Raw genomic sequence first — 11,346 nt, forward strand, 5'->3', positions numbered from 1 at the left:
TGGTTTGTAAAGATTCTCTCATAGCCATGTAGTCCAGTCCCCAACTGAGTCAAATACACTTGCATCTAATAGAGTTTGAATATCTCCAAGGACAGAAATTCCACAGCCTCTCTGAGCAATATGATTTAGAGGTTAACCATAATGAAAAAAGATTTCCTCATGTCTGGTTACAATATCTCTGCTCCAGTTAACATTGTCTCTTGCAGTATCAGTGTGTACTGCTATACCTACTGCCAAGAGTCTGCCTATATCTTATCTATATTGTTCTATGAAATGGGTGAAAACAGCAAATGTGCCTCCCTTCAGACTTCCTTTTTTTTAGCCTGAGCATACTCTCTGACTCTCTGTGTGTCACATGCTACAGTATGTCTACATCATCTTGGTGGCTCAACGGAATTACTCCAGTATCTCAGTGTCCTTCTTGTAGATGGGAGTAAACCCATTTACATTACAATGCACATACTATCCCAAGTGCAAGGGGGAGAATCATCACTTCTCTGGACCTACTGTCCATGCTCTTATTAATGCAAGCAAGTGTGAAGTTGTTCTTCATTTCTGCATGATCAGAATGCTGTCCTGTAATCAACTTGTGCAGCTCAGACTCAAGTTCCTCTTCTGTGAAGCTATTTTCAATTATTGTGGTGCTCAGCATGCACTGTTTTGTAAGCCTCATCACAGGTGTAGGCCTTTGCATATGACTTTGCTGAACTTCCTGTGGTTACAGTCTGCCCCCCTCTCCAGCCTGTCAAAGCCTCTCTCAACACTGAAAGAGTCTGCTCAGTCCAAACTGATACTGGTTGGATTAGCTTTTCAGTCTTTCCAGTTTTTTCAGTGAAATCAGACTGTCAGAAAGTCTTCTAAACCCTCTGTAACCCTTTCTTGAATATGGTTATGACATTTGCATTTTTCTAGGTTTTTTTTCTGCTTCAGTTCATAGCTCTGCTTTAGAGGAAGAGGTGAAAAATTTTAACTGACAATTTCCATTTGATAGATGAGTACCACTGTTGACCAAAAAAGTACATAGTATTTATCACATGTATATACATATGTGTACCCCAAAATACTCTGAACGTTTAAAAGAAGAAAACATCTATAATTCAAGAAAAAGGATTTAAGGAAAATGATTTAAGGAAAATAATTATCCCTAAATAAAAACAAAATATTTTTTGCCCATTCTGAGTTCAGATAAAAAAATAAAAACATGCATTTTAATGAAATCATAATTAACTTATCTAGATAGTCTTAATTCTTAAGCAGTAGCTTTCATAAAATAATAATACATTTATAATTTTGGTGGACTTTATTTGCTGAACTAAAACATCTTTCACATAGAAATTTTATTTTTTATTTTTGCTTTTTTGGTGTGAATCTGTGAAGTGGATGACAGAAAAGGAACTTGACTGAATATGAACTCAAATGAGAAAAAAACCCTACACTTTGGGCAAGAAACTGAATAGGAGAGGAACACTTGAAAAGTACCACTTGACGCACCAGAAGCCAAACAGAAGAGAGGCAGGAGGAGCTGAGGAACATCATGTAGCTTAAGACATATTGAAGTTGCCCTGCAGCAGACTCTGGAATATCATTTGCAAAGCAGACTGTCTCTTTCCAGTAGGATATTATTTAATTGCACCAGATGGAAGAAATTCAGTAGGCTAGACATAATGTACAAAGACTGTGACACTCTTTCTGTTGGAAAACTTCTAGAGAACAAACATGGATAAGCTTTGATAGGGTAAAATTGGAGCATTTACTATAGCTTCCCAAATGATAAAGACCATCTTTCAATTTGAAGATACTTAAAATGTTTTCAAAGCCCTTTTGAAGTTTTACATTTATGACATATATACAGACATATGTTTTATATTTATGTACATATATACAAACATATACGTGTCTATGTGTATGGTGCATTAGCCTGAATTAGCAGGGAAATGCCCATAAGCAATTATCTCACTCCTCCTCCTGGGCAGGACAGAGGGAATAAAAAGGATGAGAAAGCTCATGGAGAGAGGGAGATTAGTTACCAGTTACTGCTGTGGGCAACATAGACTGCTGGCAGAAAAATAATTTATTGCCGAATAAAATAGATCCAGGTAGTTGGAAATAAAAAGGTAAATATCAAACATTTTTCCTCCCTAAACTCACAGGCTCAATTTCACTCCTTCACTGCAGACTCCTCTATCTGCTCCTCCAAGCAGCAAAGGTCAGTGGGGGAGTCATGATTCCTCTGAAAATCACCTCTCTTATTTTACTGTACTAATACAATAGAAATGAGAACTAGTAAAAACGAAAAGGGACTGATGGTACTAATCTTCTGTGGGGACTTTTGGAATCAATTCTCACCTGTAGTGAATTAGGCCAAATCTGTAGACACAGAGGACACTTTGCATGCATCATTTTCCCAAATGCATTTAAAAATAGGTTACCAAAGGGGAAGGGAGACTTGAATTTTCAAATAACATGACTTAATGTTGATGGATTGTATTAAACTCTACTGCTTCACTTGTCATATTTTATATATATATATATATATATATATATATATATATATATAAAAATAGATAACACTAAGAAAACCTAGAAAACACTTTAAAGCATTTATATAAAACAGAATGAATAAGTTAAATACCTCAGGGTATAGCTTCGAACTTTAAGTGACTTAATGTAGAAGCATACTATCAGAAAGCAAGCGATGACATGAAGACATTTCTAGGAATAGAGAGGAGAGGGAAAAAAGAAAAGAACAGATCCCCTCCCCAAAAAAAAAACCAAAAAACCACCCCACTCATAAAATCATAGATAATACTTATATCTCCATCCTAGCCGTCACAGATAAGAAAAGTTTTTCAGCAATTAATGCTCCAGTTTCCCTATAGCAGTGAAAAAACTTCTCTGTTCCTGAAGCAAAGTATGTGGCATGTACTCAAAATATATTTTGTTCTGTTCAAATGTTATGCCTTGTTACTTTCCGATTTGGGGCCAAAAAACAATCCATAAATGAGTCAGTGGAGTAAAGTGAATGTTGTGAGGCATCTAAGTTGATTAAGAGCATCTAGAGGTTGTTCTGTGCAGAAGCATTCCATGGTGAAAACAGAACTTATCTGACCTAGGCAAGAAGAGCATCTATTCATAAAACAGTGTAGGGTACAAAGGGTTAACAAAAAGATTAAGCAAAGACAAGAGGAAAGTGCACCCAGGACAGAGATGGGCAGAGGCTGGTAGGCTTTTTGAGTTCCTTTAAAATCAAACTGTTCAGTGCATTTGATCACATTCCAATCCAAAATGTAATTACTTATCTAAGTTTATTTCCATGAAGCTACGGAGCTATTACTTTAAGCTATTCACCGAGTAACATGGAACATTAGAGTGATAAAGTTGATACAGCCTTTCCATAGTGAGCATGTCCAGTTTCTCTCTTTCTCTAAACACTGAAGCCAGAGTTCAAGTGCTGGCAGGTTTCAGATCTGCTGTCTTAGAATCACAGAATCATAGAATTGCTCAGGTTGGAAAAGACCTTAAAGATCATCAAGTCCAACTGCAACCTGACCTTATTAGCCTAACTCTAACAGCCCTCTGCTAAGTCATGTCCCTGAGCACCACATCCAAACAGTTTTTAAACACATCCAGGGATGGTGACTCAACCACCTCCCTGGGAAGCCTATTCCAGAGCCTAACAACCCTTTCTGTAAAGAAGTTTTTCCTGTTTTCCAACTTACATTTACCCTGGTGCAACTTGAGACCATTTCCCCTCGTCCTGTCACCTGTCACCAGTGAGAAGAGACCAACCCCACTCTTGCTGTAAGCACCTTTCAGATATAAAATAGATAAACCAGGGAGAAGCCCTTGATCGCTGAGGTTTGCTGCTTCGGAGCTGTCCAGGACTGAAGAGCAGCGTCTGACCGCGAGATACAAGGGGGTTTCGGTCGGTTTCTTCAACCAGGTAATCCCGAGACAACAGAGCAGCCCGGCAGCTCTCGCAAGAGCGGCTGACGTGATGTGGGCGTTGCCTGGGCAACGGCTCTTCATTCACGCCCCCTTGCCTTGAAAAAGCTTTAGGGACGGAGAGGAGGAGTTGAGGTGTGTGAATCACGTGGGCCGTTCAAACGTGGAGAAACCATAAGCCACCCATTCACAGGACTACACGGGGAGGAGGGTTGCTATCACTGTGAAGCAAGTGATGAGTGTGGGGGTACCTGTTAACGGCCTGGTAATGGGGCGGGGGTGGTGCCAGCACTACTGGCGACAGGGCAGGGCTGATCAGTTACACTCCATTAAGGCTACCTGAATAGTGTTAGCGAGTCTGCTGGTTTGCTATGGCTGCACCCTTGCGGAAGGCTGCTGCCAGGAAAAATGTGGAGACCCAGACAGAGGTCCCATGTTCATATAAAAGGAAAGTGGAGACTCAGACTGAGGTCCCGTGCACGCATGTAAGGAAGGCTGCTGCCAAGAAAAATGTGGAGACTCAGACTGAAGTCCCAAAACAAGATGCCAGTGTGCTGGCTAGGTCTCTGGCTGTAGTGAGTACCAGAACCCAGCCTTTGCAGTGCTAGGTGAGGGAGACAGCACTTGTGTACAATGAGACTGGCTAAATGACTTACTCAGCCTTGTCGTTGACCTGAAGGTAGAGGCGGAGAGGCTGAGGAGCATAAAGGAATGTGAGAGGGAGATTGATTGGTGATGCCAAACCCTATCGGCACCTGAGATCTTGGCAGCCCTCTGTGGCTCCACACGGAGTAAGTCACCCCCTGCCGCCTTGCAAACAGGTGACAGAGGGGAACCAGCAGGCAGATAGTGTTGCTGCAGTGAACCCCCTGTCCTCTCCTCCCCCTAGGAACAACGGTGAAGAATTGGGGGGTGTGAGGCAGTGGCAAAAGGCCCCTGCTCAGCAATGCAGGTGTGCCCTCCCAGAGATTCCCCTGCCTCCCCAGCTGCCCCTGTGGAACAGGTACAGTGCTCTTGCAGGGGCAACTGGACAATGATGGTAATGATGGTTCTCCCCACTTGGTGGTGTTACCAAAGTCTAACCAGTCCTCACTTAGCATTAAAACCTCATCAGCAAAGAAAATACAACAGGTCACTGTCATTAGTGACTCTCTGCTGAATGGAATGGAAGGGCCAATATGTAGACCAGACCCTCTGTACAGGGAGGTCTGCTGCCTCCCAGGAGCCAAAGTCAAATATGTGAGGAAGAAACTTCTTTCCCTAGTTCGGCCCTCAGATTACCATCCCCTGTTGTTTCAGGTTGGCAGTGATGATATAGGAAGAAATTCCCTAAAGACTGAAAAAGGACTTCAGAGCCTTGGGGCGACAGGTAAATAGTTTGGGAGTACAAGTTGTGTTCTCCTCTATCCCTCCAGTTATAGGGAATAATAAGGGGCTAAATGTGATGGGCCAATGGATTAATACCTGGCTCTGAGCCTGGTGTGCCTGGCAGGGGTTTGGATTTTTGACCTCTGCTCTGTTTGCATGAGACCAGTCCAGCTGGCAACTGATAGGAGTAGCTTCTCCCACTGGTGGAAAGCGATCTTAAGATGGGAGTTAGGAAGGTTCATTTATAGAGCTTTAAACTAGGTGTGAAGGGGGGTGGGGGTATAACTGGGGTCACTAGAACAGAACCTGTATATAATGTGCCAGTGCTTGTAGGAGAGGGATGTGCTAGTAAGATCTCACAATACTGTGTCTTGGTGAAGGAGGAGGGTGGCTCACCCTTTTGTATGAAGAATGCAAGGTTTAGTGTGAGGTTGGTGGCTGTGGAAACACCTGAGTATGGTCATGAGGGTATTAGGGATACTGTCACTCAAAAGGAGGCCCAGCTCAGATGCCTTTACACTAACGCACGTACCATGGGTAATAAACAGGAAGAACTGGAGGCCACTGTGAGATGGGAAAGCTATGATACAGTTGCCATCATGGAAATGTGGTGGAATGACTAGCATAGCTGGAGTGCTATGGTAGATGGCTACTGACTTTTCAAAAGAGATAGGCAAGGCAGGAAAGGTGGTAGTGTAGCCCTCTGTGTTAAGAAAGAATGCGAATGTATGAAAATTAATGATGGTGATGATAGGATGGAGAGCTTACGGGTCAGAATAAAAGTGAAGGCTAATACGAATGACGTTATCATGGGAGTCTACTACAGGCCATCCAACCAGGATGAAGAGGTGGACAAGACACTTTATAGACAGTTGGGTGAGGTCTGAAGGTCACTCCCCCTTGTTCATGTGGGGGACTTCAATTTCCCAGACATCTGCTGGATTTATAATAAAGCAGACAGGGGACAGTCCCAGAGGTTCCTAGAGTGCATGGGAGATAACTGGTGAGGGAACCAACGAGGGGAATGAAAATTCTGGACTTGCTGTTTGTTAACAGAGAATGTCTTGTGGGGGATGTAAGGGTTGGAGGCCGTCTGGGGCATAGTGATCAGGAGATGCTAGATTTCTCAATCCTTGTTGAACCACAGAGGGGAGTCAACAGAACTGCCACCTTGGACTTCTGGAGGGCAGACTTTACCCTCTTTAGGACCATGGTTGAGAGAGTCCCTTGGGAGGTAATTTTGGAGAGCGTGGGAGCCCAGGAAGGCTGGGAATACTTTAAGGAAGTTATTTTAAAGGTGCAGGAGCTGAACATCCCCAGGTCATGGAAGATGAGCTGATGGGCAAAGAGGCTGGACTGGCTGAACAGAGACCTTTGGCTGGATCTCAAGAACAAAAGGAAAGTTTATGGTTTCTGGAAGAGTGGGCAAGCTACTTATGATGATTACAGGTATGTAGTGAAGCTGTGCAGGGAGAAAATTAGAAAAACCAAAGCCCAGCTAGAACTGAACTTATCCACTAGGTAAAGGAAAACAATAACTATTTTTATGAATACATCAACAGCAAGAGGAGGGCTAGGGAGAATCTCCATCCCTTGTTGGATGCTGAGGGCAACTTGGTGACCAAGGATCAGGATAAGGCTGAGATACTTAATGCCTTCTTTGACTCAGTCTTTAATAGTAGGACTTGTTACACTGTGGGAACACAGCCCCCTGCACTGGTAGATAGGGATGGGGAACAGAATAAGCCCTGCATGATCCATGATGAGATGGTTTTGGACCTCCTCTGAAAGCTAGATGCTCACAAGTCCATGGGGCTGGATGGATTGCACCCTAGAATGCTGAGGGTGTTGGCAGATGTGGTTCCCAAGACACTCTCCATCATTCTTCAGCAGTCCTGGCTAACTAGGGATGTCCTGGTGGACTGGAGACTGGGAAAAGTGATGCCCATCTTCAGAAAGGGCCAGAAAGATGATCCTGGTAGCTACAGACCTGTCAGTCTCATCTCGGTGCCTGGGAAGGTTATGGAACAGATAATCTCAGGAGCCATCATGGACCAGTTAAAGGTCAACCAGGGGATCAGGCTCAGTCAGCATGGGTATACTAATGACAGATCCTGTTTGACAAACCTGATTTCATTCTATGACTAGGTGACCCATTTAGTGGATGAGGGTAAGGCTGTTGATGTGGTCTACCTGGACCTTAGTAAGGTCTTTGACACTGTCCCCCACAACATCCCCATGGAGAAACTGGCTGCCCACACTTTGGGTGGGTGTACGCGCCACTGAGTGAAGCACTGGCTGGATGGCCAGGCCTGAAGAGTTGTGGTCAATGGAGTTAAATCCAGTTGGTGGCTGGTCACAAGCAGTGTCCCTCAAGGGCTGGTACTGGGGCTGCTTCTATTTAACATCTTTATTAGTGATCTTGATGATGGGATTGAGTGCACCCTCAGTAAGTTAGCACAATACACCAAACTGGGAGGGAGTGTTGATCTGCCAGAGGCGATAAGGGCTCTACAGAGGGACCTGGATAGACTGTATCAATGGGCCAAGGCAAACTATGAGTTTCAATAGGTCCAAGTGTCAGGTCCTGCATTTTGGTCACAACAACCCGAGGCAACCTAACAGGCTTGGGGAAGAGTGGCTGGAAAGCTGCCTGATGGAAAGGGACCTTGGTGTACTGATGGACAGTCAGCTGAATATGAGCCAGCAGTGTGCCCAGGTGGCCAAGAGGGCCAATGGCATCCTGGCTTGTATCAGGAATGGTGTGGTGAGCAGGACTAGGGAAGTTATTCTGGCCCTGTACTCGGCATTAGTGAGGCCTCACCTTGAGTATTGTGTTCTGTTTTGGACAACACATCTTAATCTCCTGCCCAAACACAGATTCCCGAACACGGATTTCTAACAACTCCTTCTTATACCCCACGCTGCATGCATTAGTGTACAGGCATTTCAGGGAGTGAGTTGAGCACACTGATTTCACCCTAGGGTGGTGGGAGACCTCCTGGTCTTCATCAATACTAGAGCGCTGCCCCACCAGTGCAAGACTGGCGAAAAACCTGTTCTCCTTCAAATCTAGTTTAAAGCTCTCGGAATGAGCCCTGCTAATTCCTGTCCCAGAACCCTTTTGCCACTGTGAGATAAACCTTTCTCGTGCGTTACTCTCAGGTCTGGTGTCTTACAAAACCAGCCACTATCAAAGAACCCAATGCCCTGCCTGTAGCACCAGTCTCATAGCCAGGCATTTGTGTATTGGCAGAGGCTCAATGCCCTGCCATACAGGCTGCAGCCAGCAAGGCGCACACTCCAACACCGTTTGCTCATCCTGTCTGTGGGTGGCATCTGGCTGCCGCCCTCCCTGAGGCTACTTATGGCCTGGTCCAGGGTAGGCAGCATTGGCTGCGTCCACGCTAGCTCAGCCACCCACCCACAAGCTGCTAGCCCCCTGGCACAGGAAAAGCACTTTTGCTGGCTTCCAAAATCCCCTGGAAGAGCATTTCATCAGCCCTTTTTGCTTCAGATCCCCTCCCCAGTGCAATCTTTCCTGCTCTGAAGCTCTTCTTTGCAGAGAGAGCTTGCCCTTATTGCTAAAAGTCAAGAAATAAGGATAGCAATTCTCTGAAGACTAGCAAGACTTTTATTAAATTATCTTTTTAAAAATCTGAAAGTCAACTGAAATAGTATGATGCACCAATGATCTTAGGGCTGAGATTCAGCTCTCTATTGGTATGTCAACAATGAATCCATAACAATGACAGCAGTGTTTAGATGCCGGCAGGTTTCAGTTCTGCTGTCTCCTTTTCTGCAGGCTTGAAGCTGGCCCTGGTGTTGGTCCTGCAACTCTGACTGCAACCCTGGACTCTGGGAAGATCTGGGGAAGCTATACAATACTCAAGAGGCTTGTTGGCCTTGCTCTTCCACCAGCATTTCCCCTCCTCTGTTGGAAGGATGGTCTCCTGCACAATCGTCCCTTTCGCTGGTGGCTGTGTGCAGGAAGAGGTTACAGAAGGTTGCTCTTCAGTTCTTAGTCTTGGGCTGTTTGAAGGACACCAGGAGCTGCTGATACAGCCTATCCATAGTGAGCGCGTCCAATTTCCCTGTGCTTCTCTTGTCACTGACGCCAGAGGCGAAGGGCTGGCAGGTTTCAGTTTTGCAGTCTGCCTTTTTCTCCAGGCTCAAAGCTGGTCCACATGATGGCCTTGCTGCAGCTCCTGCTTTCTTGTGCCCTCTGGGAAGTGCTGGGGGGCGCATAGGCCAAATAGGCTTCTTGGTCTTGTATTCCCACCAGCGTTTTCTCTCCTCTGTTTGAACGAGGCCCTCCTGAAAGACCATCCCTTTCACCGGTGGCTTTGTGCACTTGAGGATCTCAGGTGGCAGGTCTTGAACTCCATTGCCTAGCCTTGAACACTGAATGAGCGTCCTGGAGGTCCCACATGCCACCAGAACCTGCGGGCACTGGTCCTGTCTGGGAAGCCTGCTGGGTTTCCCTGCAGAGCTTGTGGTACCAGTGGCAGAGTGGAAGTGAAGAGAAGGGCATAGACTGCGCTGCAACAAAGGCTGGGTCTTTCCTGGCTGGTTGAGATGGGGTAGGATGCAACTGCCCTGCCATGGTGATGCTTGCTGCTGGGAGCAACATGGCCTGCACAGGGGACTCCTGCGCCTGCCTGCCTGCCTCTCAGCACCTGTAAAACACGGAGTGGGCTTTAGCCACAGTAGGTTAGGGGGCACCGGGGATCTTCCAGGCCCACTTGGCCTGGCTGCTACATGACAGAGGCTGGTATGAAGCTTGGCTTCTCCCAGAGGGCTGGCCCTGCCTGGGAATGTGCCAGGCTGACCCTCAGGGGACTCACCTGACTTCAGTGCTACCGCTTGTTGCCACCATCTCCACCATTGCCGGCGCCGGTCAGAACCCTACGGGCACATGAACGTGGCACAGTGACAGGGCTTGCGGGGCACCCCTAATTCCTCTCTCTCCCCCTAGAGCCTTGAGTCACCTAGCCTCAAGTGACTCCTATCCTCAAATTTCCCTACCTGTCGGCGCCAGGCAGTGGTGAGCAGAGACACCCCAGCCACCAGGAGCAGGAGGCTGGGGATAAGGAGAATGCTGTCGACAACCATCGCTCAAAGCCGGTCACGACCGCACTGGGAGAGACAAAGTGCTGGCCGCTGGCTTACATGGGCAGAGCCATGACATCATAGTCCGGCAGGTGGGGAGAACTCTGTGAGGTCACAGCCCATATGGAAGCAGGCTGGCAGTAGCCCCCGGCATGGGGATGGGAGGAGTTATGGACATAACTTGAGTAGAATCAAAAAATACATAACATTGGAGCTTTGACAACAAGTGAACACGTACCAGTTTGGGGACCATCCCTGAGATGTGCTGCTGCCATCCTTACTTCAAATACCTGAGTTCGACACAAGTTAGAATGGGAAAGTGGCTTTTGTTTGCTTTCAGTTCTCACTACCCCAGTTCATTTTTTGTGGGTAATTAAATGAATTGTTTTGAAACTGAAACTGCTTTGTGTAGAGTTGTACTACGTGTACTTATGGCCTGGTAGCCTGGTCCAGGGTGGGCAGTGCTGGCTTCGCCCATGCTTGCTCAGCCTACACACAAGCTAACAGTCCACTGGCACAGGCAAAGCGTGTTTTCTGGCTTCAAAAACTCTTAGAAAAGCATTTCTTTAGACCTTTTTGCTTCAAATCCCTTCCCCTGTTCAGTCTTTCCTGTTCGGAATCTCATCTCTGCAAAATGACCACTCTTTTCTATTCACAGATTGCTGAAATTTTGATTTTTTTTTCAAAGCCACATGTTAAACCATTTGTTCAGTAAATCATGAAAATTTTGTTTAAATACTTAAGAAAATAAATTATTTAAATAGGAAGAAAGGGTGAGAGAGAATAGACTCATTCATAAAGATATATACGTTCATAAACATACTACTTTGTATTTGGATTGATCTGAATTTTATGCAGGTAAGTATAGAAACAGGAAGGATGATTTTCACTGTGCTTTGTACTGTTGAAGTAAAACTTTAT

At 45.6% G+C, this 11,346-nt stretch overlaps 1 protein-coding gene across 1 annotated transcript; it reads right to left on the reverse strand.

Annotated features, from left to right (window-relative positions):
* Nucleotides 1-8,941: 8,941 nt before the first annotated feature.
* LOC121110332 lies at nucleotides 8,942-10,582 on the reverse strand. Its single transcript, XM_040698134.1, has 3 exons — nucleotides 10,342-10,582; nucleotides 10,161-10,221; nucleotides 8,942-9,992 (listed from the first exon to the last, which is right to left on the reverse strand). Exons 1-3 carry the CDS (start codon nucleotides 10,426-10,428, stop codon nucleotides 9,328-9,330), a joined length of 813 nt encoding a protein of 270 aa, XP_040554068.1. The 5' UTR covers nucleotides 10,429-10,582; the 3' UTR covers nucleotides 8,942-9,327.
* Between the last annotated feature and the right edge of the window lie 764 nt (nucleotides 10,583-11,346).

This window comes from Gallus gallus, chromosome 3 (genome assembly GCF_016699485.2).
Source record: "Gallus gallus isolate bGalGal1 chromosome 3, bGalGal1.mat.broiler.GRCg7b, whole genome shotgun sequence".
Lineage (NCBI taxonomy): Eukaryota > Metazoa > Chordata > Aves > Galliformes > Phasianidae > Gallus > Gallus gallus.